The following is a 27,787-nucleotide window of genomic DNA, read 5'->3' as shown; positions in this document are numbered from 1 at the left end:
ATATGCCTGGCTTCATAAATATAATTATATGGATACAGTTCTTTCACCCATACAGATGGTATTTAAGTATTCTGAGTTATTGACTTCCAGTCTACATGGTTCCAAAAAGCATGTAATGGTATTTGCCTCACAACAATCAGATGCAGATAGAAAACGGGGTGGGATTTGTTCTTTCAGAAACAGGAAGCATGGTAATCAAACCCTCCCTATATCTAGATAGACCAATGTTTATTAATTTACACAGATTGGTATTGTGTGCAACAGAAATGATCTCCACACCTCTTATGTGATCTGTTTGGGTTCTCTTTTACTCTAAAAATTTTCAAACTGTTAAAAACACTGAGGACGATGTCACCGTTGCCTGTCACATTTATTGTTTCATTCCTTATATTTTTCCACCCAGTCAGACTTTGCAATATCCCTGATGATATTGTAGGAGCCAGAGCTCCGGGAGACATCATCATCGGAGGACTCTTTCCAGTCCACGAAAAGGTAGAAAGCCTGGCAAATCGGACTCAGCCTGGACCATTACACTGCTCGGGGTAAGTAAGTGAGGCTGCTTGCGGTAAGTTGGTTACACTGTTTTATGACCAAAGGGTGTTATATCATATAACACGCTTTATTATTATATAACAAAAACAACTTGCATTTATATAGCACCTTTAACATGGTAAAATGTCCCAAGGAATTTCACAGGAGCATTATCAGGCAAAATTTGACATCAAGCCACATAAAGCGATATTAGGACAGGTGACCAAAAGCTTCATCAAAGAGGTAGGTTTTAAGGAACGACTTAAAGCAGGAAAGGCGGAGAGGATTAGGGAAGGAATTCCAAAACTTTGGGCCTAGGCAGCTGAAGGCTGCCAATGGAGCGACGAAAATCGGGGATGCGCAAGAGGCCAGAATTGGAGGAGTGCAGAGATCTCGGAGGGTTGCAGGGCTGGAGGAGGTTACATAGTTAGGGAGGGGTGAGGTCATGGAAGGATTTGAACACAAGGATGAGAATTTTAAAATCGAGGCGTTGCCAGACCTGGAGCCAATACAGGTCAGCAAGCACAAAAGTGATGGTTGAAAAGGAATTAGTGCTTGTTACGACACGGGCAGCAGAGTTTTGGATGAGCTCAAGTTTACAGAGGGTGGAAGGTGGGAGGCCGGCCAGGAGAGCATTGGAATAGTCGAGTCTAGAGCTAACAAAGGCATGGATGAGGGGTTCAGCAGCAGATGAGCTGAGGCTGGGGCGGGGACGGGCAATGTTACGGAGGTGGAAGTAGGCGGTCTTGGTGATTGTGAGGATATGTGGTTGGAAGCTCAGCACAGGGTCAAATAAGATGCCGAGGTTGTGAACATCCTTTTTCAGCCTCAGACAGCGGCCGGGGGGGATCAGCCATTCACAGTGTGCAAGACCCTGCTGATGGCACAAGGTCTTGGAAAATTTTGCCCCCAATCTATAAATTTAAATTAACTTAAAATAAAACTTACCTACTGGAAAATAATAGAAGTTTAATAGATTTGAAAGAAAAAATTACCTAAAACTTATCTGCAGCATCACCTAGAGAAAAAGAGTTGGGAGATCCAGGTAAGAGCAGCAGCAATGTGTTGGGATGCCCGAAAGTAAATAATGGTCAACATAGAAACCTATACAAACCTTACAGTATAAAAGCAATTCCTAGTGTTATGCCCAGTGTAACAAAATCATGGCAAGTGGAGGTAAGTGTGACAACCAGGACATGCATGTTAGATGCAAAATTTTTAGGGGTAGAATTTCCACAGTGCTTCACCAATCATTTACTGTAAAATCAGTGGAAGATCGGCAGAAACCACAGAGAAACAATGCAAACGACCTTCTCTCTGGACATTCCTCTGATCTTCCTGTAAAGTTATGGCAAACAATCAGGAGAATCCCTGCAGAAAGTACTTCCGTTACTTTATTACTGATATATATTCCGGACAGTTATGGTCAGCAATAGACAGTAATTATTATGTAAGTTGAACACTTGTGGGATTGCTCATGAACGAAGATAAATTGTTTATCTTGCAGTAACATTTTCTCTGCTTCTTTCCTGCTGCCTAATTCTTGTTATGTGTCTCTCTGTTATTCTGTTTGTGTTTCATTTTTTTCTCTCTATGCTTGGTTTCCACACACTTTTATTTTTGTGGTGACTGAGGGGTCAATTTTCCTGGCCTCCTTCAGCACTGACACTGGTCAGGAGCTGCGCACCTGAAGTGTGCTGTGTCTGTCCAGACCAAGCTGCAGCCGATTTTGGTGTCACGGGTCATTAACATGGCCCGGGGTACCCTGGTTGGGGATCATGCTGGAAAGCATGGCTGCTGTCAGCCTCGGGCCTTCAGGCTGTTGCTGAAAGCCCCAAGGCTGAATGAGAGTTCTAAAAACTCTTCTGTTTACTCTTTGGTCACTCAGTCTGGGGGGTCTTGGTGCAAGTTTTCTACCAGATTCTTGGGGTATCCCTGTATTTGGATGCCTCAAAAGCCTTAACAAGAAATAGAGGTGGGAAACCGTATGAGGCTCCCACCTTATGCATTTCAGCAATGGGCTTGTACATATTGCCGATGAAGGCCCAGCTCCTTTGGTGAAACCCTGGAAATGCCTTTGCACCTCGAAAACGGGCGTTTCCTAGAGGCAAAGGCCTGCTTTGCTCTGTCCATGGGGAAAGCAATGAGGTTGTCTCTGCGTAAGGTGTATTGTGAACATTCCCATACAGGATGTGAGCCAAGAATGTCTTAAAAAATAGCCAAAATATATAAGAGCATTTGTTCTTTTATTTTTGCAGTTTTGATATTCGAGGATTTGTACGAGCAAGTGCGATGATATATACGGTTGACGTGATAAATAACTCTCCTCTGTTGCCTGGGGTAAGGTTGGGTTATGAAATATACGACTCCTGTGCAGATTCCACAAAAGCCATAAAAGCAACCATGAGATTTCTGTCTGCATTGAACTCCGCTGATAACCATTTGGATGTGCGCTGCAACTACTCTGATTACATCCCAGTTGTAAAAGCTGTTGTAGGAGATGGTTATTCTGAGGTTTCCATTCCAGTTGCTAGAATAATGAACCGCTACCTCATGCCACAGGTAAGATCATGAAACAGAAATTGCTCATTTAAAATATTGAAGTGTTACTGACATCAAAAAGCATTTTTATAACATTTTGTATGATCATTGCTTCCATTTAGGAGCTTCACAAAGGAGTAACGGCTATGATAAAAATTGAGTATTTTTGACTATAATTTATGGGTTTTTTGTACTGTATTTCTTAGCTTAAAATTAGTTCTTTTCAGAAATAAAATGGCTTCTGCAACTATATGATGGGAGAACGATGCTTATTCTTTTAGTTCTGTATCAAGCGTATAAAACGTAGCTGATTTACTAACGGATGCAGGCATCTGGGAAAAGTGAGTTACCAAACACACCCTGTGACTTTGCACACTGGTATAAAACGGGTGATAGCGAGTTGGCAGCCTGTTTTACATCTCTTCCGATTTTTTCTTCCATTGACTTCAACGTAAATAAAAATCGGGAAAGATGTAGAACGGACTGCCGACTCGCTATGATATGTTTTACACTATCGCACAAAGTCAAGATCTACCGCAATGACTGTGTATCACTGGGCCTATTGATAAATAATATAATCTAAATAAGATAGCCCTCGTACAAACTGCACTTTTCAGATACCACCAGCTGTTACGAAAGAGTCTAAAATAAGTGACAATAATTATGTTTTGAAGTGATGTGGAAATCCAGGTATGCAGTTTATTGTCTAATGTTCAAGTGAAGTATCTCCATCTCATAGACTAATTTTTTAAAGAAAAAACTATTTCAAATGTCTTTATGGGTGTAAGAATCAGGCACTTTGGATGAACCAAATACTTAACAGTTTTAGGTGTGCTAGAAGAGTATATGGATCCATCTGCAGAAAAGGAATTGTTTCTGAAAAAATTAGCAGAACTCAAGGTGATTAATTGAGATACTAGGACTCTCTGGATACTGAAGATTCAGAGATGAGGGATCATCATTTTAAAATTATCTTTTCTTTATACAGAGAGTTGTTGAAGCACAGAATGCTTTGCCAAAAGGAATGGTTGAGGCAGATACCATTGCACCTTTTAAGTGAAAATTAGATAAATATTTGAAGCAGAGGAAGATACCAGGCTACTGGGAGAGTGTGGGGCAGTGGCATTCATTTTGGAATGCTCTAGCAAAAGGCCAGCACAGACATGATGGGCCAAATTACCTCCTTCTGTACTGTAAATTTCTATGGTTCCATTACTCAGCTGCAACAGATGCAGTGGCAAGATAAACTCTGAAATGAGCATGTAATTCAATGAAACATCACCAGTAGGTGGTGTGGGTACACCTGAGTAAGGTGTATATCTGTATATTTGCATATATAATCTTAGCAAAGAACTTTTTTTGTTAAAAAGGGCATTACTTCCAAGAAGCATTTGTCCATATTTTATTAAAGAGATATGCAAATAAAGTCAATCAATGGACCTAAAAGGGCTGCTTTGTTTGTTCAATCTTTTCATGGACTGGTTTAAAGCTGCATTGTTATTTTTGCTGATTTCAATACCTGCTTGTTATTGCTTGTTTCTGTAAATTAATCTGTCCATGAGTCACATGTCCATGCCTGTGTTAGTAGATCACATGGAAAAACTTTACACCACATGAACAATTGTGCTGTCACATGGAATAACTTTAAATGACAGAAACAGTTAGACTGTCACATGAAGTAACAACGTTCTGGGATATAATTGAGCCTTTGACTGCTGGCAGCTCCAGAGAAATGAGGCAGCCATTTTTTACATGGTTTCAGTTTATAAACTGTCACACTGAAACACATATTAATATTACAGCAACAAAACTCCTCAAATATCAAGAGTATCGTTACTACTGTAATATTAACTCTACACAGCGAAAAATCATTTAAAATAAAACTAACATTTTTAGACATGTTTACTCACCCTGTCCTCTCTATTTTCCCTTTCTTTTCCCCATTTACTTTCTCACACCTATTTTATGAGTTTAAATTTATTTTTTCTACCTTACAGTCATCTAATCTGATTTTTTTCTCTTAAAAACAAACTTTAAAACCCGCACCTTACATACTTTCTCCTGCCTTAACCATTAATGTTATACGTGGTACAGCTTCTCGAAATTGGGCTTTAATTGGCTATAAAACATTTCAAAGCTACATTTTTGCACCCAATTAAAACCCCTGAGTCTGAAGATTGACTTAGTCCTGTCACAGACTTGACCAATTCAATGCTGGAACCATAAAAATGGAAGGATGGGCAATAAACAAGTAAATTCATTAGCAGTCCGCAGAGTCCAATCACACACACAATGTTAACTGTAGCTAGCAATATATGTAATATTCTCCAGTTTGTACCAGTATCTTTTATGTGAATATTATTTGTTTATACTTCACACTAAAATGTGAAGTATAAACAAATTTTCCTTAAACAGTAATTAGTACTGCAAGATACCAAACCATAGTAGGTTGACACATCAACTTTAGTTTGTAATATTTGATTATTAATTGGCAAGATTATTGACAATTACATTTTCATCTTTGGCTATTTCCCAGTCTTTTACTGGCATATGAATTTTAAAAATATATATCATGTCTTCTGATTATTTAAAATGCTTACTATTTTATTTTGATCTTCTGACAGATCAGTTATGCATCATCTGCTGAAATTCTCAGCGACAAAGTGAGATTTGCATCATTTTTCCGGACTATTCCAAGTGACGTCCATCAAACTGAAGCCTTAGCTGCAATTGTCAATCACTTTAACTGGAACTGGGTTGGAGCCATTGCCACTGACGATGACTATGGACAGGCTGCAGTAGACAGTTTCATCTCAAATGCAGATAAGTTCAAAATATGTATTCATTTTCGTGAACTTATTCCAAGTTATGTCAATCATCAACAAAGTGATGAAATAATAAGCAAAGTTGCTGAAACTGTTAAAAATTCATCAGCAGAAGTTATTATTTTGATTGCAAAGATACCAATTGTCATCAAATTGTTTACCATATTAATTAAACAGAATGTAAGTAAGATCTGGATTGCTACTGATGTTTGGTCCAATTCCAGGCAAGTTGCAACTATGGATCAAATTGGGAAAGTTGGAAACATATTTGGCCTGTCCTTCAAAAATGGAAACATTGCAGGTTTTACTGATTATTTAAAAAAGTTAAATCCAGGTCCTGATGCTACTAATAAATTCATCGAGGAATACAAAAAAACACATTTTGCTTGCCTAAGTGAGTTTATCAACGATACCAATGCATGTAAACTAAATTCACAGAATTGTACACTTCCAGACTCTCTAAAAGTAGTGTCATCTCTTGCTTGTACAAACACGAATGAAACTGTCAATGATGATTTCTTCATTAAAAACACTGAGCGTGGTGGAGCTTATGCAGCATACCTGGCAGTCAAAGCAATAGCTAACGCTCTGCAGAAGTTGCTGAACTGTCAGAAAGGAACATGCGACACAACATTTGAGTTCCCTCCATGGAAGGTAAATGAGTTTTGCTGGTATTAATCATTAGCTGTAGAGGTTTATAGGTGAAGCAAAGATGTAACATTTTAGCAAAAAAAACATTAACACTGTAAGTGGCACAAGTCACAGAGTATTTGTCTGCTAATCAGATGGTTGTATGTTTAAGTCTCAGGATTGCTTGTTGTTGCTTGGGAATAAATATCCCTTTGTCAGAGAGGGTGTTTACCTATTAGATGGTGGTGAAATGCTCCATAATGGAGAGAAAGAAAAACTAGTACAGCCAACCTGGTCTTTTACAACTCCACTTCCTTTTGTTTTCTTTCTAGTAGTATTCGCCCAACAAATAACAAAAAAAACCTACTAACTGAAGGAGGTTGTGGTATGAAAGAGTTCCTACCATGAACAATTCTTAGTATAAATATATTTTATTACAGTTTTAAATAAAGGAGGATAATAAAAAGTTAAAAAGTTCCATGAGTTATAAAATGTGAATTTTTTCTGATGATCTTCACTGGATGATATTGAATGAATAGATTACAATTAGTGCAAAATAACAATGATGAAGAGACTCGTATTTTTAGATATCCCAGTTTTTCTAGTGTTTTAGCAATTGAGTGCCCTGAAGCTTTATAAAAACTAGCACATCTCCTATGGTATCGCTCAGGTTGAGGTGTGAGGACCTGGGAACGAGAGGAGTTAGGTCTGAGGTCAGGCCAGGAAGTGAGAAGCAACCAATGGCCAAGACCCCTAGAGAGTGGAAGACCAGGAAGCAAACGGTAGGAGGCATGGGGAGCAATGGGCAGGTTAGAGATGAGGAGGTGTTAAACGTGACTGCTGACTGTGTTATACAGACAAGTTACGACTTCCCTCTTTTTGCACATTTGCTGGGGTGGCAGACTGAAGCAGGGAATTCTCATAGTAACTGATAGGAGGTTGAAATTTGTTTGCCAGCAATATGATTTGTTGTTTTTCACATTAAAACCATTGAACCAATTAAAAAGCTTGAAGCTTACAGTCAGACAATCATTAGACACACGTACAAAAAAATTACTTTCATTCATTTCTCACTTAAGGGATCAACCCATAGCACTTTTCTTTAAAGAAGGTTTCTTAACTCTACAACTCCTACAAGCTGCTCTCCCAGCGGCCTTAGCAGAGCTGGTGGAAGGTTGCTGTTTCTCATGTGAGGACCCTAGAGATGCTTGTGACCAGTGACGTTGGGTGCTTGAGCCTGTAAGTACCCGGCCGAAGGCTGCAGCAACTAGGTTGCTACCAGAGCAGTCTGGCCTAGCTGACTTGCTGGCACCATGGCAGGTACTGGTTGGGAGAGGCAGCACGTACCGCTCCCATCGCATCACTGCCATTCCCTTGGTGCCGGGGCTCATCACTTTCAGTGATCTCCGGGAGAGCAGGTTGCAGAAGATGACCAACCATTTCAAAGTCGCGATCCATTCGATTGACCATTCTCTCTATTGTGGAGTCCAGAGTCTGCATGGCAGCCATTTAATGATTTGGAGGTTGTGCAAGTGGTAGTATGTGAGAGGAGAGTGGTGTTACTGTGTTGTGTGAAGAGAGAAAAGTAAGAGGTGAATGTGCTTGAAATGAGGAAGTGGTGTTTTAGTATGGTTGTGTGATTGTATGTTGAAGGATGTGATGGAGAATGGTAATAGTTGAGAATGGTGGGGGAGGGGGTGAGAGGTGTGTTTTCAGATAGTCTTGAGAGAGGTGAGATACAGAATGGCGACAGCACAGAAGGAGGCCATTCGACCCATCGAGCCTGTGCTGGCTCTTTGTAAGAGCAATCCAGTTAGTCCCATTCCCCCGCTCTTTCCCCTTAGCCCTACAAATCTTTTCCCTGCAAGTATTTATCCGATTCCTTTTTGAAAGCCACGATTGAATCTGTTTCCACCACTCTTTCAGGCAGCGCATTCCAGATCCTTTGGTTCTTTTGCCAATCACCTTAAATCTGTGTCCTTTGGTTCTTGACCCTTCCACCAATGGGAACAGTTTCTCTTTATTTACTTTATCTAAACCCTTCATGATTTTGAGTACTTCTATCAAATCTTTTACCTTCTCTGCTCAAAGGAGAACAACCCCAGCTTTTTTTTTATTCATTCATGGGATGTGGGCGTCGCTGGCGAGGCCAGCATTTATTGCCCATCCCTAATTGCCCTTGAGAAGGTGGTGGTGAGCCTCCTTCTTGAACCGCTGCAGTCCGTGTGGTGAAGGTTCTCCCACAGTGCTGTTAGGAAGGGAGTTCCAGGATTTTGACTCAGCGACGATGAAGGAACGGCGATATATTTCCAAGTCAGGATGGTGTGTGATTTGGAGGGGAACTTGCAGGTGGTGTTGTTCCCATGTGCCTGCTGCTCTTGTCCTTCTAGGTGGTAGAGGTCATGGGTTTGGGAGGTGCTGTCGAAGAAGCCTTGGGAGTTGCTGCAGTGCATCCAGTGCATCCTTCTCCAGTCTATCCACGTAACTGATGTCCCACATCCCTGGAACCATTCTAGTAAAATAAAAACAGAACATGCTGGAGAAGCTCAGCAAGTGAGGCAGCATGTGTGGAGAAAGAAACACAGTTAATGTTTCAGGTCGAAGGCCTTTCGTCAGAACTGGAAGATGTTAAAAGAGTTAAAGTTTTTGAGCAAGTACAGAGCCAGCAAAAGGGGTGAGGGACGGAGGGAGGGGAGGAAAGAACAAAAGGATAGGTCTGTGACAGGGCAAAAGTGATTAAATAACAAAAAGGATGATGGTGCAAGGCAAGGAAGGTGGTAATGGGACAGGATAAGAAACAAAAGATTGGTCAGGAGTAGCTGTAAATGGCAACAGCAGAACCACTAGCTGACCGAAAAAATGGGAGCAGCGGTTATGATCTGAAGTTATTAAAATCAGTGTTCAGTCCAGAAGGTTGGAAAATGCTTAAACAAAAGATGAGGTGCTGTTCCTCGAGCTTCCATTGAGCTTCGTTGGAACAGTGTAAGAGGCCGAGGACAGAAAGATCAGAATAGGAGTGGGACGGGGAATTAAAATGACAAGTGACCGGCAGGTCAGGGTCACGCTTGCGGACAGAGCGGAGGTGTTCAGCAAAGTGATCACCCAATCTGCCTTTGGTCTCCCCAATGTAGAGGAGACCGCATTGTGAGCAGCAAATACATTATACTAAATTGAAAGAAGTACAAGTAAATTGCTGTTTCACCTGGAAGGAGTGTTTGGGGCCCTGGATGGTGGGAAGGGAGAAGGTGAAGGGGCAGGCGTTGCATTTCCTGCACTCACACGGGAAGGTGCCATGGGGAGGAGAGTGGGTATTGGGGGTGATGGAAGAATGGACCAGGGTGTCACGGAGGGAGCAGTCCCTTCGGAATGCTGAAAGGGGAGGGGAGGGGAAGATGTGTTTGGTGGTGGGATTGCACTGGAGGTAGCGGAAATGGAGGAGGATGATACATTGAATGTGGAGACTGGTGGGGTAGATGGTGAGGACAAGGTGAACCCTATCATGGTTCTGGGAGGGAAGGGAAGGGGTGAGGACAGAAGTGCAGGAAATAGGACAGACGCAATCGAGGGCCCTGCTAACGACAGTGGGGCGGAATCCTTGTTTGAGGAAAAAAGAAGACATATCGGAAGCACTGGTGTGGAAGGTGGTATCGTCAGAACAGATGCGACGGAGACGGAGAAGGAAGCGGGATGGGAGGAAGTGTAATCAAGGTAGCTGTGGGAGTCGGTGGGCTTATCGTAGATATTGGTTGACAGCCTATCCCCAGAAATGGAGATAGAGAAGTCGAGGAAGGGAAGGGAAGATTCAGAGATGGACCATGTGAAAATAAGGGATGGGTGGAAATTGGAAGCAAAGTTGATGAAATTTTCCAATTCGCGGCGAGAGCAGGAATCAGCACCGATACAGTTATCAATGAACCAGAAAAAGAAGTGAGGGAGGGAACCTGAGTAGGACTGGAACAAGGAATGTTCCACGTATCCCACAAAAAGGCAGGCATAGCTGGGACCCACACGGATTCCCATAGCGACACCATTTATTTGGAGGAAGTGAGTGGAGTCAAAGGAGAAGTTGTTCAATGTAAGAACAAGTTCAGCCGGACGGAGGAGGGTGGTGGTGGATGGGGACTGGTGGGGCTTCCGTTCAAGGAAGAAGTGGAGGACCTGCAGGCCGTTCTGGTGGGGGATGGAGGTGTAGAGGGACTGGACGTCCATAGTGAAAAGGAGACGGTTAGAGCCAGGGAACTGGAAACTGTTAAAGTGGCAGAGGGCATTGGAAGAGTCGCGGAAGTAGGTCGGAAGACACTGGACAAGGGGAGAAAAAGTAGAGTCGAGATAGGAGGAAATAAATTCCGTGGGGCAAGAACAGGCTGAAATGATGGGTCTCCCAGGGAAGACCTGTTTATGGATCTTGGGAAAGAGGTAGAAGCGGGCTGTGCGGGGTTGGGGGGCTATGAGGCTGGAGGCCATAGGGGGAAGATCTCCAGAGGTGATGAGGTCAGTGATGGTCTGGAAAACTATGGCTTGATGTTCAGTGGTGGGATCATGGTCCAGGGGGAGGTAGGAGCAGGTCTCGGAGAGTTGGCGTCCTGCCTCCGCAAGGTAGAGGTCTGTTCACCACACAACAATAGCGTCGCCCTTGTCAGCATGTTTAATGATAATGTCAGGGAGAGAACACAATGCTGCAAGTTCAGAGTGAGGTAGGTTAGAGTGAGTGAGGGGAGCAGAGAAATTGAGATAGCTGAAGTCATGCCAGCAGTTCGCAATGAAAGGATCAAGAGAAGGTAAGAGGCCAGAGGGAGGTGTCCGGGCGGAACACCTCCCTCTGGTCAAAGAAGTGGGCGCGGAGGCGACGGAAGAAGAGCTCAGCATCGTGTCGAGCTCGAAATTCATTGAGGTGGGGGCATAAGGGGTTGAAGCTAAGGTCTTTGCTGAAGACTGATTGTTCGGAGTCAGAGAGGGGAAGGTCAGAGGGGATAGTGAAAACATGACAAAGGGTGAGAGTGGAGGGAGGGATGGGGTCAGAGGAAAGTGAAGGGGAAGAAGGATCAGGAGGGGCGTTGGTATCTAAGAGTTGTTGAAACTTGCGGTCCTTGACACCTGAAAGGAAGAAAAAAGTTTTTTGTTAAAGCGCCGGATGAGGCGAAGGATGAAATGGAACTGAGGACCAGGACAGCTCTGAAATAGAGTGAGTCGATGCTGCTGAAGAGAAAGGCCGAGAGCATGCGTGTGGCAGCACATGGTGTTGAGTGTGGTTCTCAGGAATTAGCGAGAGCAGTGGTTCGAGGAATGCTGAATATCATGGAGATATTTGTAATCACGGGTGGATCCGAAACATAAAGGGTGGAATTTAAGTTAGAAACCACATGGAATAAGTCAGAGCTGGAGACAGCTGCCGAGGAAAGAGATGTGACTGTGAAAGCGAGTTTTAGAAGAAACCTGATCAAACGCGAGAAGGGAAACAGAAAGCAATGAAGGTGCAAAGCTAAAAAAGACAAACGGAAATCCTGTCGGAGAAAAGAGCAAACTTCTTCAAGGTGGGGCGTTCCTGGAAGAGAAGTGGCCGTGAATCAAACACTAAATCAAAAGCAAAAGCGGATGCTGGAAATCTGAAATAAAAACTGAAAATGCTGGAGAAGCTCAGCAAGTCAGGTAGCATCAGTGGAGAAAGAAACAGAGTTAACCATTCTAGTAAATCTTTTCTGAACCCACTCTAAGGCCTTCACATCCTTCCTAAAGTGTGGTGCCCAAAATTGGACACAATACTCCAGTTGTGGCCGAACCAGTGATTTATAAAGGTTCAACATGACTTCCTTGCTTTTGTATTCTATGCCTCTATTTAAAAAGCCCAGGATCTCGTATGCTTTTTTAACCGCTTTCTCAACTTGCTCTGCCACCTTCAACGATTTGTGCACAGATACCCCACGTCTCTCTGTTCCTGCACCCCCTTTAGAATTGTACCATTTAGTTTATATTGCCTCTCCTCATTCTTCCTGCCAAAATGTCTCTGCGTTAAATTTCATCTGCCTTGTGTTTGCCTCTTCCACCAGCCTGTCTATGTCCTCTTGAAGTCTATCACTATCCTCCTCACTGTTTACTACACTTCCAAGATTTGTATTATCTGCAAATTTTGAAATTGTGTCCTGTACACCCATGTCCAAGTCATTAATATATATCAAATAAAGCAATGATCCTAGTACCTACCCCTGGGGAACACCACTGTATACCATCCTCCAGTCCAAAAAACAACCGTTCACCATTACTCTCTGTTTTTTGTCACTCAGCCAATTTCATACCTATGCTGCCACTTCCCGTTTTATTTCATGGGCTTCAATTTTGATGACAAGCCTGTTATGTGGCACTTTATCAAATGACTTTTGAAAGTCCATATACACATCAACCACATTGCCCTCATCGACCCTCTCTGTTACCTCATCAAAAAACTCAATCAAGTTCGTTAAACACAATTTGCCTTTAACAAATCCATGCTGGCTTTTCTTTATTAATCCACACTCGTCCAAGTGACTATTAATTTTGTCTCAGATTATCATTTCTAAAAGTTTCCCCACCACCGAGGTTAAACTGACTGGCCTATAGTTGCTGGGTTTATCCTTACACCCTTTTTTGAACAAGGGTGTAACATTTGCAATTCTCCAGTCCTCTGGCACCACCCCCATATCTAAGGATGATTGGAAGATTATGGCCAGTACCTCCACAATTTCCACCCTTACTTCCCCCAGCAACCTAGAATGCATCCAACCTGGACCGGGTGATTTACCTACTTTAAGTACAGCCAACCTTTTTAGTACCTCCTCTTTATTAATTTTTAGCCCATCCAGTATCTCAACTACCTCCTCTTTTCTGTGACTTTACAGCATCTTCTTTCTTGGTAAAGACAGATGCAAAGTACTCATTTGGTACCTCAGCCATGTCCTCTGCCCCCATGCATGGATCTCCTTTTTGATCCCTAATGGCATCAACCCTCCTCTTACGTATTACTAGTAATATGAAGAGGTGTACTCACCCTTGCTGCTCTTGTGGGGTCATTAAACTTCTTTCTACGTTGATCCCAGGTCCTAGGGGTGATACTGCTGGCACTGACCCTGTCAGACCTGCTTGACAGTGCCCATGGGGATGCTCCTGCTGTTACTGGGGAAGAGTATCTCCCTCCTGGCTCTCACTTCCTCCACTAGGACCTCCAGGGATGCATCAGAAAGCAGGTGGCAACCCTTCAAATCATGTCTGCAGTTGTTCACTGGAAAATGCAAGCGGGGATACAACTTTGATTTAAGAGGTGCATCCTGACTTTAAGTAGAGCCAGGGAACACATTGGAAATTGCAAGAGGCAAGTGAGCGAGCAGCCCAATTCTGCAGGCCATCAGGAGGGCAGCCCGCCCTTTAAATATTAATGAGGCCTGGGAGTTGAGATGGCCCATGCCTCACACCGACAACATCATGGGGACTTGCTGCCTGCCCGCATGATTCCCACACCATTAAAATCGGGCCTCGTGTCAGAACCCTGGCTGTTTTACTGAGTCTGTATAAGTCAGTGCCGTTGTTGGTACTTTCTGCTTCCAACTTACTAAACCCTTGAATTTTGGCCAACACAAAACTGAATTCTAAGGACCAAAATATTCATCCCTGATTTAGTAATCTAATTTTAATAGTTTAGCACGAATTGCAGTAATGATATCATAGATTAGGTTTAGCAAATGCTGTAAAATCTGTGATTGTCGGTAAAACTCATATTTGTTCTCATTTTGTGTAAAATTTGAATAAACATTAATATTGTTTTCACGACAATCATGCTCCTAGAACATATATTAAATTCCTAGCACTGAACATAACTTGCAAATTAAGGTAATTATATATGCAGTGAAGCTTATATATAATTGGAACTTCTTCTAATGTACGTTCAATATTTTTTAAAAGCAAATGCCATTTTCATTTGCAGCTATTAAAAGAGCTAAAGAATATTAGCTTTGTTGAAGGAGATGGTGAATTTAAATTTAACGAGGCAGGAGATTCCACAGATGGATACGATTTACTAAACTGGAAGGTGGTCAATGGAAGTGCAGAATTTAATGTCGTTGGTGAATATAGACTGGCCACCAAAAAAATATACATTAGTGATCACAGCTTCCAGAATGCCATTCAGGTAACTTTATCGCTTGATAATCCCTGCAATTCTTTTCTCCAAGTGTAACAAGTATCCATTAAGTTATATTTCATATTAGAACACATTTATAAGAATAATGTGTTTCAGGATATAACACATCTGTGCATGACACAGCCACATTGTCTAATCAATTATAGACTGGCGCACACCCAATTTAGCCATCCATTACCAGATCTGGCTGGACAACATCAAGCACTATCAAGCTTTGCTCTCCTTTGCCAAAACTACTCAGAACTCCAGGATCATTCTGCAGAATAAAGATAACCCCCCGGCTCCTTTTCCCCACTCTCAACCGTCTCCTTAAATCCCTCTCCCCACCCCTTCATCCTCACCTCCAACAACATGCTGCCCTTTGGCGACATCATTCGTAGACAAGAGGTCAGTTTCCATACGCACACTGATGACACCCAGATCTACCTCTCTCGATCCCTCCACTGTCTCAGCTGTCAGACTGTTTCTACGATATCTAATCTTGAATGAAATGCAATTTCCTCCAGTTAAACATTGAAAGACTGAAGCCCCCACCATAAACTCCATACCCTTACCACTGATTCCATCCCTCTCACTGACCACTGTCTCAGACTGAACCAGACTGTTTGCAACCACCATGTGCTATTCGATCCTGAGCTGAGTTTATGGCCCCATATCTTCTCCATCACAAAGACTGTTTACTTCCACCATTATTCCATCACCTGCCTCCACCCTTGCCTCAGCCCATTTGCTACTCATTCATGCTTTTGTCACCTCCAGACTCGACTATTCCAACACTCTCCCAGCCATCTTCCCATCCTCTATGCTGTGTAGATTTCAGCTTGCCCGAAACTCTGTAGCCTGTATCCTATCCCGCATCAAGCTCACCCATCAGGACCCCACAACCCCCACCCCAGAACGCTCCATTCCTTTGGCTCAGACATCACCCCTCTCTTTATCCCACTATTGGCAGCTGTGCCTTCAGCCATTTAGGCCTCATACTCTGAAATTCCCTCCCTAAATCCCTCTGGCTCTCCAGGTCCCTCTTCTTCTTTATCACCCTCCTTAAAACCCATTCCTTTGACCAATCTTTTGGTCACCTCTCCTACTGGCTCGATGTCAATCTTTATCTTATTACACTACTGTGACATTTTCCTACATTAAAGGTGCCATATTATTGCAAGTTGTAGTTTTTATTGTAGATGTGTATACTCAGGCCCACTTTCTTACACTTATCTCTGTCTTTAATATTTCCCACCATTTATTTCATACTCCATAGCTGCTCACTGCAGTGATACTATTTCATCCAAGAGAGGGTGCTAGAGGTCTATAAACTAAATACACCAGTGACATTCTGGATCAGCAACCAGGAAGGACACTGCAAAATTTGATTTTCTCCAAGGTGGGTTGCCACCTTAGACTGCAGAAGTCAGAAGTGGGGAGATTGGCGTGTCCACAGATCCGCGATCACAGCGGTAGAAGTCATACACCTTTAATTACAATGTCCCTCAACTACCAAAAATGTTACTTGGAAAAAAAGGTTGATATTTGTATGACTTCGATAATCCAATACAGTAAGAACTAATTATTTTTAGTGAGGCATATAAGGCATCAATCTGAGTGAATGTGTGTCTATAAGCAATGCTCTCAGCAAGCAAAATAGCTCAACTATTTGAATTCCAGTAGGTACGCGCAACTGAAGAACATCCTATTTCGGAGACTGCCCAGTGAGACAACACTTTGTAATACCAATGTAGGGCATCACAGCAACAAGGGATGGTGGGGTTTGGATCCTTTGCTCTGCTGGGATGCTGCTATTGGTTGACCTGCTGTAGGGAGCTGCTAAACAGTGCAGACCACCCACCACTCTCCGCCTAGATGATATGAGACCGACTGGGGGGAAAATAAAGGGATTTGATGCCTTACAACCACAAAGCTTGAGTTTCAGAAAATGCTTACTTTTAGAATGCTTATAACTAATATTTTTATTACTGGTATTTTCTCAGATGTAACCATCACAGGAACTTTGAAGAAAATATTTTAATAATATTAGTTTAGCAACAGACAGGTGACATATACTGATACAATCATCATGCTTTATTTCAGCATGTAGTTCCATTCAAAATGTTTCAGATCCAAATCTAAACTGTAGATATGTGCTGCCTCACAATAAAAGTTACAATCTTATGATGTGTAAGAATGAAGGATAGCCCTATTTGTTTAAGCCTTATCAGGCCTTACCACACAACATCACTAGATTAGCTTGTTTATAAGTGTTGGGTACTTGAGGATAAGAAGATCTCAAGTCAGCAGCAGAGAGATACTTCCTTGGTTCCTTGGTATTAACTCTCACCCAATAGCAGTTTTCCTGGATTCCCTTGTTTCTACAACATACAGTAAGCTCAGTTCAGGACATCATTGCCAACAGCACAAGAAGCTAAGAAGGTATAGAACAACTAAAATTCATTGGGCTAGCAAGACCATAGACTGTACAATTTGCCTATTGTGACTCCGTCCATGGACCATCATATTTCACGGAGTATTTGATCATCTGTGTGTCCAGTTCTATTTTAAAGAGTTAATCACCATAGCATTAATTGCTTTTTCTGGGAATTGATTCTGTTACTATGTGAGCAAAAGAAAAAAAAGTATTTTAATCTTGAGTCTTGCTTGAGGCTTGTTAATTTTGTACTCATGTACTAGTTCTGAGATCACAATCTAAGTTCAATAACCTCCTTACATCTACACTAATTAGGCATCTCATCAATTTAACCTTTAGACTGCCATAAATCTGGGGGAATGAATGTGTTCTGGGTCAGATCATTTTATTTCAGTTCATACACCATGATATTAAATTAAACACTCATATTACAACAATAATTGCCAATACCAGCTTTACTACTGCAATATCAACCCTGCACTACTAAAATGAGCACTTCAAATAATTAAGAGTAGAATTTTAAAAAAAGCATTTCAGTTCTACTTACCGTGGCCTCCTCCAATTCTCTCCTCTTTCCCTGTTTTTATTTTTTGTAATTAATTTTATATGTTTTTCTGCCTAGTTTCACTTATCCTATTTATTCTAACACCTTTTCCTTTTTTTTTCAAACTTCTACTTGACTGTTTTGTTGTCGGTTTCCTCCCCTCTGCGCCTGAAGGTGTGGACGTTTGCTGGCTACAGACCTACAGCCAGCACCAGTTCTTTGGTACCTGCCCTTTACTCTGATTTTTTAATTATTTGAAATATTGCAGCAAGAATAAAATAAACACCCAGGGAAATGGTTAAGTAACATATATTGGGCATGTTATTTCTTTGTAACATGCAGTTAAATAAACCTAAAATGACAACAGAACAAGTAGCATTCTTTTGTCCAAATAATGTTCAAGCAAGCCTGCTGCTTCTCATGCTGTTTTAACATCTGCCACTTGACTAAAGCTACAAACCTATCTGGTAAATTGCATAGAGTAACACGGGAAGGAGTTTGATTCAAGGATATACCAAATCTCAAAGTACAAATAATGTTGATGCACATCTCACTCCCACAGTTCATGGCAGTATCTTAACCTCTTCCATGTCACTGCCTTGTACCATAGTTCTTCCTGTGTGCTACCCTAGAGGTCAAATAATCCTTATTGTGCATTTTTTTAAACTTTTCTCTTTTCAACTTTCTTCTCCATACATATCAGAACCCAACTCCATGACATATTTGTTCGTATTATCCATAGGATTTCCCAGTAGCTTTATCCTGCCACCAGTAGGATTACATTGAGGAGAACTTTGGGTCGTGAGACATGCACTTGTATCAAAAACTTAAAAATGACTAAACATAATAATTGCAAGTATGGCCTACATTAATATTTCCTAGATATCGATTTAATTTATGTTTGGTCTGTTTTCCATAGAATATATTTTCGAACTGCTCAAAGTCGTGTAAAGCTGGAAAAAGGAAGAAGCCTGGTACTCCCGTGTGCTGTTATGAATGCGTACCTTGTGAAAGGAATCATTTTTCTTCACAGAATGGTAAATGTTGCTATATTTCAAGTGAAAATTATGAGAACAACAATGACTTACATTTATATAGTGCTGTTGACATAATGAAATATCGCAAGGACATTAAGCAGGAAGTAAGAGGAAAATTTTGGGGAGACTTTCTGCGTGGGTTCTCCCACTTATCTGCCGTAACTTTGGCAGAAGAGATGTGGAAACTCTGCAAAAAGTGGCGTAAACACTGTTATGACAAACGAGCAGAAGAACTCCAATGGAAATTCACCCCAACGGTCAGAGGGAAGTATTGAGCAGATTTTTGAATAAGGAGAAAGAGGTAGCAAGGTGAAGAAGTTTAAAAGAATTTCAGATTGCGTGGGCATGATGGTTGAAGGGTGAAGCAAGGCCATGGAGAAAGGAAAAGGATTTTGCAATCGATGCCCTGGGGAACAGGGAGCCAGTGTAGGTCAGTGAGGACAGGGGCAATGGGTGTGCAAGACGTTGTGCAGGATATGAACAGGCCACAGAGTCTTGGATGACTTAGCATTTGTGTAGGATGGAGTTCAAAGCCCAGCAAGGAGAAAATTTGAGAAATTAAGCTTTGAGGTTACAAAGATGTGGATCAGGGTCTCAAACTACATTTGCAGGAATTGTCATACCTGCTTGACAACAACTGTGGAGAACTGTCGTCACAAGATTCCAGGTCAGAATAAAGCTAGATGGATGAACCACATAAAAACTGCAATGCATGGTTAATAAAATATTACCATTGCATTGTATTTTACAACAAAGGTTTCATAATTATTGCTCTGGACAGGCTGCACTTTGAATATTGAACTTAATTCTCATTACCAAATCATAAGGAAAACATTCAATTCCTGGAAGCAGTGGAGACAAAGGTCACAAGTCCTACAGTCAGGAGATGTTATACCGAAAGGTTTAGCTTTCAAAGAAGTTGAACAAAAGGGGATCTTATGGAGGTACATAAAATACTAAATGGAACAGAAAAGATTGATCCTGAGCACCATTTCAAGTTCATAGTATCATAGTAGGTACAGCACATTCGGCTCTTTGACAGAGTTATCCCACTCCCCTGCTTTCCCCTTTTTTCCTTCAAGTATTTATCCATTTCCCTTTTGAAAGTTACTATTGAATCTGCTTCCATCACCCTTTCAGGCAGTGAATTCCAGATCATAACAATTCGCTGCATAAAAAAATGTTTCCTCATGTCGCCTCTGGTTCTTTTGACGATCACCTTAAATCTGTGTCCTCTGGTTACCGACCCGCTACCTTTGAAAACAGTTTCTCCTTATTTATGCTATCAAAACGATTCATAATTTTGAACACCTCTATCAAATCTCCCCTTAACCTTCTCTGTTCCGAGAACAACCACAGATCCTTCAGTCTCTCCACATAACTTAAGTCCCTCATCCATGGTACCATTCTAGTAAATCTCTTTGACATCCTCTCTAAGGCCTTGACATCTTTCCTAAAGTGTGGTGCCCAGAATTGAACACAATACTCCAGCTGCAGCCTTAACAGTGTTTTATAGAGGTTCAGCACAACTTCATTACTTTTGTACTCTAAGCCTCTATTAATAAAGCTCAGGATGCCTTTTACTTGTTTAACAGCCTTCTCAACTTGTTCTGCCACCTTCAAAGATTTGTGTACATACACCCCCAGGTCTCTCTGTTCCTGCACTCCCTTTAGAATTGTACCCTTTAGTTTATATTGACTCTCCTCATTCTTCCCACGGAAATGTATCACTTCATATCTCTCTGTGTTAAATTTCATCTGCCATGTGTCTGCCCATTTCACCAGTCTGTCTATGTCCTCCTGAAGTCTGTTACTATTTTCCACATTATGTACCACATTTCTGAGTTTCGTGTCATCTGCAAACTTTGAAATTTTACCCTCTATACCCAAGTCCAGGTCATTAATATATATCAAAAAGAGCAGTGGTCCTAATACTGACCCCTGGGGAAAATCACTGAGACTTCCCTCCAGGCTGACAAAAAACTGGTTCACCACTACTCTCTGCTTTCTGTCCCTTAGCCAATTTTGTATCCACGTTGTCCCTTTAATTTCATGGGCTTTAATTTTGCTAATAAGTCTATTATGTGGTACTTTATCAAATGCCTTAAGTCCATATACACAACATCAACCGCACTACCCTCATCAACCCTCTCCGTTACTTCATCAAAGAACTCAATCAAATTAATCAAACACGATTTTCCTTTAACAAATCCATGTTGACTCTCATTTATTAGCCCATACTTTCCCAAGTGCCAATTAATTTTGTCCCAGATTATTGTCTCTAAAAGTTTCCCCACCACTGATGTTAGGCTGACCGGCCTGTAATTGCCGGGTTTATTCCTCTCCCCTTTTTTGAACAGGGGTGTAACATTTCCAATCCTCCAATCCTCTGACACTGTCCCCATATCTAAAGATGATTGGAAGATTGTGGCCAGAGCCTCCGCAATTTCCATCCTTACTGCCCTCAGTAACCTAGGATGCATCCCACCTTGACCGGGTGACTTTTCTACTTTGAGTACTGCCAATCTTTTAAGTACCTCCTCTTTATCTATTTTTATCCTATCCAATATCACAACTACCTCCTCCTTTACTGCTACAATGGCAGCATCCTCTTCTCTAGTGAAGACCAATGCGAAATATCCATTTAGTACCTCAGCCATGCCCTCTGCCTCCACAAGAAGATCTCCTTTTTTCATCCCTAATCGATCCCACCTTTGTTTTGACTACCATTTTACAATTTATATGTTTATAAACGACTTTAGGTTCCCTTTCATGTTAGCTGCTAATCTATTCTCTTACTCTCTCTTTGCCCCTCTTATTTCCTTTTTTACATCTCCTCTGTACTTTATTTATTCAGCCTGGTTCTCTACTGTATTATGAACCTTATATTTGTCATAAGCCTCCTTTTTCTGTTTCATTTCAATCTCTATATCTTTAGTCATCCAGGTAGCTCTAGCTTTGGATGACCTTTCTTTCCCCTTCATGGGAATGTGTTTACTCGGTACCTGAACCGTCTCCTCCTGAAGGCCTCCCATTGTTCAATTACTGTTTTGCCTACCAATTTTCGATTCCAATCCAAGGAATTCCCTCCCTTTTTAACTCACGGAAATTAGCCCTTCTCCAGTTAAGTATTTTCATATTTGATTATTCCTTGTCCTTTTCCATAACTATTCTAAACCTAATGATATTATGATCACTGTTCCCCAAATGCTCCCCCACTGACACATGCTCCACTTGCCCCACTTCCTTACACAGAACTAAATCCAGCTCTGCTTCCTTCCTCATTGGGCTGGAAACACACTGTCCAAGAAAGTTCTCTTGTACATATTTCAGGAATTCCTCTCCCTCTTTGCCCTTTACACTATTACTACCCCAGTCGATATTGGGATAACTGAAGTCCCCCATTATCACTACTTTATAGTTCTTGCATCTTCCTGTAATTTGCTGCAAATTTGCTCCTCTATCTCCTTCCCATTATTTGGTGGCCTATAGTATACACCCAATAGCGTAATGGTGCCTCTGAAGTTCCTTAATTCTAACCAAATAGATTCTGTCTTTGACCCCTCAACTACATCACCCCTTTCCAGTGCTATAGTAGTTTTTTAAATAAATACTGATACCCACCCCCCTCCTTTCTTTCCTGAATACCTTGTAGCCAGGAATACTAAGTATCCAATCCTCCCCTTCTTTGAGCCAGGTCTCTCTTATTGCCACTATATCATAATTCCAAGCGGCAACTTATGCCTGCATCTCACCAGCCTTATTTACCACACTCCGTGCATTTACACACATGCACTCCAATCTCATCTTAGACTGCCTCACATTTGCCCCCTGTCTGATCCCTCCTAGTTCTGAACTATTCTTTACTCTAGTTCTATTTGTCCCTCCCAGTCCTTTGTGCTTGTTTCTCCTCTCTGATGTTTCATCCTGGTGTCCATCCCCCTGCCAAATTAGTTCAAACCCTCCCCCACAGAACTTGTTAACCTCCCCGCGAAGACATTGGTCCCAGTCTCTGTTGAGATGCAACTGCCCATCTTGAACAGATCCCTCCTGCCCCAGAACTGGTCCCAAGCCCCAGGAATCTGAAGTCCTCCCTCATGCACAATTGCTCCAGCCACGCATTAACCAGTCTTATCCTACTAGTCCTATACCCACCAGCACGTGACACTGGGAGTAGACCAGAGATTACTACTTTTGAGGTCCTGCTTTTTAACATCCTCCCGAGCTACTGAAACTCTGACTGCAGGATCTCAACCCTTTTCCTTCCTATGTCATTGGTTCCTACATGGACCACGACTTCTGGCTGTTCCCTTTTCCCCCTCAAAATGTTCTGCACCCTCTCAGTGATGTCCTTTACCCAGGCACCAGGGAGACAACACAATACAGGACTCACGTCGGCAGTTGCAGAAATGCCTGTCTATCTCCCTGAATATCGAATCCCCAAAATACAACTGCTTTTCTTTTGCCCCTCTGTGCAGTCTCCCACAGGGCCGTGGATTTGCTCCTGATTGAACTCCCCGAGGTGTCAACACTGAATATCAGTTTATGAATGCCACACCAAGGGGACTCCTGCACAGCTCTCTCCACACACACCGGGTCTCTCTCTCCCTCAGTTTCACAGCTCTCTCCACTCACACCGGGTCTCTCTCTCCCTCAGTTTCACAGCTCTCTCCACACACACCGCATCTCCCTCTCCCTCAGTTTCACAGCTCTCTCTACACTCACCGGGTCTCCCTCTCCCTCAGTTTCACAGCTCTCTCTATACTCACTGAGTCTCCCTCTCCCTCAGTTTCACAGCTCTCTCTACACTCACCGGGTCTCCCTCTCCCTCAGTTTCACAGCTCTCTCTATACTCACCGGGTCTCCTCCTCCCTCAGTTTCACAGCTCTCTCTATACTCACCGGGTCTCCCTCTCCCACAGTTTCACAGCTCTCTCCACACTCACCAGGTCTCCCTCTCCCTCAGTTTCACAGCTCTCTCTATACTCACCGGGTCTCCCCCTCCCTCAGTTTCACAGCTCTCTCTATAATCACTGAGTCTCCCTCTCCCTCAGTTTCACAGCTCTCTCTACACTCACCGGGTCTCCCTCTCCCTCAGTTTCACAGCTCTCTCTATACTCACTGAGTCTCCCTCTCCCTCAGTTTCACGGCTCTCTCCACACTCACTGAGTCTCCCTCTCCCTCAGTTTCACAGCTCTCTCTATAATCACTGAGTCTCCCTCTCCCTCAGTTTCACAGCTCTCTCTACACTCACCGGGTCTCCCTCTCCCTCAGTTTCACAGCTCTCTTTATAATCACAGGGTCTCCCTCTCCCTCAGTTTCACAGCTCTCTCTATACTCACCGGGTCTCCCTCTCCCTCAGTTTCACAGCTCTCTCTACACTCACCGGGTCTCCCTCTCCCTCAGTTTCACAGCTCTCTCTATAATCACTGAGTCTCCCTCTCCCTCAGTTTCACAGCTCTCTCTACACTCACCGGGTCTCCCTCTCCCTCAGTTTCACAGCTCTCTCTATACTCACCGGGTCTCCCTCTCCCTCAGTTTCACGGCTCTCTCCACACTCACTGAGTCTCCCTCTCCCTCAGTTTCACAGCTCTCTCTATAATCACTGAGTCTCCCTCTCCCTCAGTTTCACAGCTCTCTCTACAGTCACCGGGTCTCCCTCTCCCTCAGTTTCACAGCTCTCTTTATAATCACAGGGTCTCCCTCTCCCTCAGTTTCACAGCTCTCTCTATACTCACTGGGTCTCCCTCTCCCTCAGTATCACAGCTCTCTCTCTACTCACCAGGTCTCCCTCTCCCTCAGTTTCATAGCTCTCTCTATACTCACCAGGTCTCCCTCTCCCTCAGTTTCACAGCTCTCTCTGTACTCACCGGGTCTCCCTCTCCCTCAGTTTCACAGCTCTCTCTATACTCACCGGGCCTCCCTCTCCCTCAGTTTCACAGCTCTCTCTATACTCACCGGGTCTCCCTCTCCCTCAGTTTCACAGCTCTCTCTATACTCACCGGGTCTCCCTCTCCCACAGTTTCACAGCTCTCTCTATACTCACCGGGTCTCCGTCTCCCTCAGTTTCACAGCTCTCTCGAAACTCACCGGGTCTCCCTCTCCCTCAGTTTCACAGCTCTCTCTACACTCACCAGGTCTCCCTCTCCCTCAGTTTCTCAGCTCTCTCTATACTCACTGGGTCTCCTCCTCCCTCAGTTTCACAGCTCTCTCTATACTCACCAGGTCTCCCTCTCCCTCAGTTTCACAGCTCTCTCTGTACTCACCGGGTCTCCCTCTCCCTCAGTTTCACAGCTCTCTCTACACTCACCGGGTCTCCCTCTCCCTCAGTTTCACAGCTCCCTCTATACTCACTGGGTCTCCCTCTCCCTCAGTTTCACAGCTCTCTCTATACTCACTGGGTCTCCCTCTCCCTCAGTTTCACAGCTCTCTCTATACTCACTGGGTCTCCCTCTCCCTCAGTTTCACAGCTCTCTCTATAATCACTGGGTCTCCCTCTCCCTCAGTATCACAGCTCTCTCTATAATCACTGAGTCTCCCTCTCCCTCAGTTTCACAGCTCTCTCTACACTCACCGGGTCTCCCTCTCCCTCAGTTTCACAGCTCTCTCTATACTCACTGAGTCTCCCTCTCCCTCAGTTTCACGGCTCTCTCCACACTCACTGAGTCTCCCTCTCCCTCAGTTTCACAGCTCTCTCTATAATCACTGAGTCTCCCTCTCCCTCAGTTTCACAGCTCTCTCTACACTCACCGGGTCTCCCTCTCCCTCAGTTTCACAGCTCTCTCTATACTCACCGGGTCTCCCTCTCCCTCAGTTTCACAGCTCTCTCTATACTCACCGGGTCTCCCTCTCCCTCAGTTTCACAGCTCTCTCTACACTCACCAGGTCTCCCTCTCCCTCAGTTTCTCAGCTCTCTCTATACTCACTGGGTCTCCTCCTCCCTCAGTTTCACAGCTCTCTCTATACTCACCAGGTCTCCCTCTCCCTCAGTTTCACAGCTCTCTCTGTACTCACCGGGTCTCCCTCTCCCTCAGTTTCACAGCTCTCTCTACACTCACCGGGTCTCCCTCTCCCTCAGTTTCACAGCTCCCTCTGTACTCACTGGGTCTCCCTCTCCCTCAGTTTCACAGCTCTCTATATACTCACCGGGTCTCCCTCTCCCACAGTTTCACAGCTCTCTCTACACTCACCAGGTCTCCCTCTCCCTCAGTTTCACAGCTCTCTCTATACTCACCAGGTCTCCCTCTCCCTCAGTTTCACAGCTCTCTCTATACTCACCGGGTCTCCCTCTCCCACAGTTTCACAGCTCTCTCTACACTCACCAGGTCTCCCTCTCCCTCAGTTTCACAGCTCTCTCTATACTCACCGGGTCTCCCTCTCCCTCAGTTTCACAGCTCTCTCTATAATCACTGAGTCTCCCTCTCCCTCAGTTTCACAGCTCTCTCTACACTCACCGGGTCTCCCTCTCCCTCAGTTTCACAGCTCTCTCTATACTCACTGAGTCTCCCTCTCCCTCAGTTTCACGGCTCTCTCCACACTCACTGAGTCTCCCTCTCCCTCAGTTTCACAGCTCTCTCTATAATCACTGAGTCTCCCTCTCCCTCAGTTTCACAGCTCTCTCTACACTCACCGGGTCTCCCTCTCCCTCAGTTTCACAGCTCTCTTTATAATCACAGGGTCGCCCTCTCCCTCAGTTTCACAGCTCTCTCTATACTCACCGGGTCTCCCTCTCCCTCAGTTTCACAGCTCTCTCTACACTCACCGGGTCTCCCTCTCCCTCAGTTTCACAGCTCTCTCCACACTCACTGAGTCTCCCTCTCCCTCAGTTTCACAGCTCTCTCTATAATCACTGAGTCTCCCTCTCCCTCAGTTTCACAGCTCTCTCTACACTCACCGGGTCTCCCTCTCCCTCAGTTTCACAGCTCTCTTTATAATCACAGGGTCTCCCTCTCCCTCAGTTTCACAGCTCTCTCTATACTCACCGGGTCTCCCTCTCCCTCAGTTTCACAGCTCTCTCTACACTCACCGGGTCTCCCTCTCCCTCAGTTTCACAGCTCTCTCTATAATCACTGAGTCTCCCTCTCCCTCAGTTTCACAGCTCTCTCTACACTCACCGGGTCTCCCTCTCCCTCAGTTTCACAGCTCTCTCTATACTCACCGGGTCTCCCTCTCCCTCAGTTTCACAGCTCTCTCCACACTCACTGAGTCTCCCTCTCCCTCAGTTTCACAGCTCTCTCTATAATCACTGAGTCTCCCTCTCCCTCAGTTTCACAGCTCTCTCTACACTCACCGGGTCTCCCTCTCCCTCAGTTTCACAGCTCTCTTTATAATCACAGGGTCTCCCTCTCCCTCAGTTTCACAGCTCTCTCTATACTCACTGGGTCTCCCTCTCCCTCAGTTTCACAGCTCTCTCTCTACTCACCAGGTCTCCCTCTCCCTCAGTTTCATAGCTCTCTCTATACTCACCAGGTCTCCCTCTCCCTCAGTTTCACAGCTCTCTCTGTACTCACCGGGTCTCCCTCTCCCTCAGTTTCACAGCTCTCTCTATACTCACCGGGCCTCCCTCTCCCTCAGTTTCACAGCTCTCTCTATACTCACCGGGTCTCCCTCTCCCTCAGTTTCACAGCTCTCTCTATACTCACCGGGTCTCCCTCTCCCACAGTTTCACAGCTCTCTCTATACTCACCGGGTCTCCCTCTCCCTCAGTTTCACAGCTCTCTCTATACTCACCGGGTCTCCCTCTCCCTCAGTTTCACAGCTCTCTCCACACTCACCGGGTCTCCCTCTCCCTCAGTTTCTCAGCTCTCTCTATACTCACTGGGTCTCCTCCTCCCTCAGTTTCACAGCTCTCTCTATACTCACCAGGTCTCCCTCTCCCTCAGTTTCACAGCTCTCTCTGTACTCACCGCGTCTCCCTCTCCCTCAGTTTCACAGCTCTCTCTACACTCACCGGGTCTCCCTCTCCCTCAGTTTCACAGCTCCCTCTATACTCACTGGGTCTCCCTCTCCCTCAGTTTCACAGCTCTCTCTATACTCACTGGGTCTCCCTCTCCCTCAGATTCACAGCTCTCTCTATACTCACTGGGTCTCCCTCTCC

General features: G+C 43.8%; 1 protein-coding gene across 1 annotated transcript in view; it reads left to right on the top strand.

Moving 5' to 3' along the window:
- The first annotated feature begins 348 nt into the window (after window positions 1–348).
- The window catches only part of LOC137322167 (G-protein coupled receptor family C group 6 member A-like), a 34,680-nt gene continuing 7,241 nt past the window's right edge, over window positions 349–27,787 (top strand). The window contains exons 1-5 of the mRNA XM_067985282.1: window positions 349–542; window positions 2,790–3,093; window positions 5,697–6,551; window positions 14,476–14,679; window positions 18,574–18,691. Of these exons, the coding sequence (XP_067841383.1) occupies window positions 349–542; window positions 2,790–3,093; window positions 5,697–6,551; window positions 14,476–14,679; window positions 18,574–18,691 (1,675 nt within the window). The remainder of the gene's footprint in view (window positions 543–2,789; window positions 3,094–5,696; window positions 6,552–14,475; window positions 14,680–18,573; window positions 18,692–27,787) is intronic.

The sequence above is a fragment of the Heptranchias perlo genome, chromosome 5 (genome assembly GCF_035084215.1).
Source record: "Heptranchias perlo isolate sHepPer1 chromosome 5, sHepPer1.hap1, whole genome shotgun sequence".
NCBI classification, from domain to species: domain Eukaryota; kingdom Metazoa; phylum Chordata; class Chondrichthyes; order Hexanchiformes; family Hexanchidae; genus Heptranchias; species Heptranchias perlo.
The sequence above is the reverse complement of the archived record's forward strand: the minus strand, read 5'-3'. Positions and strand labels throughout refer to the sequence as shown.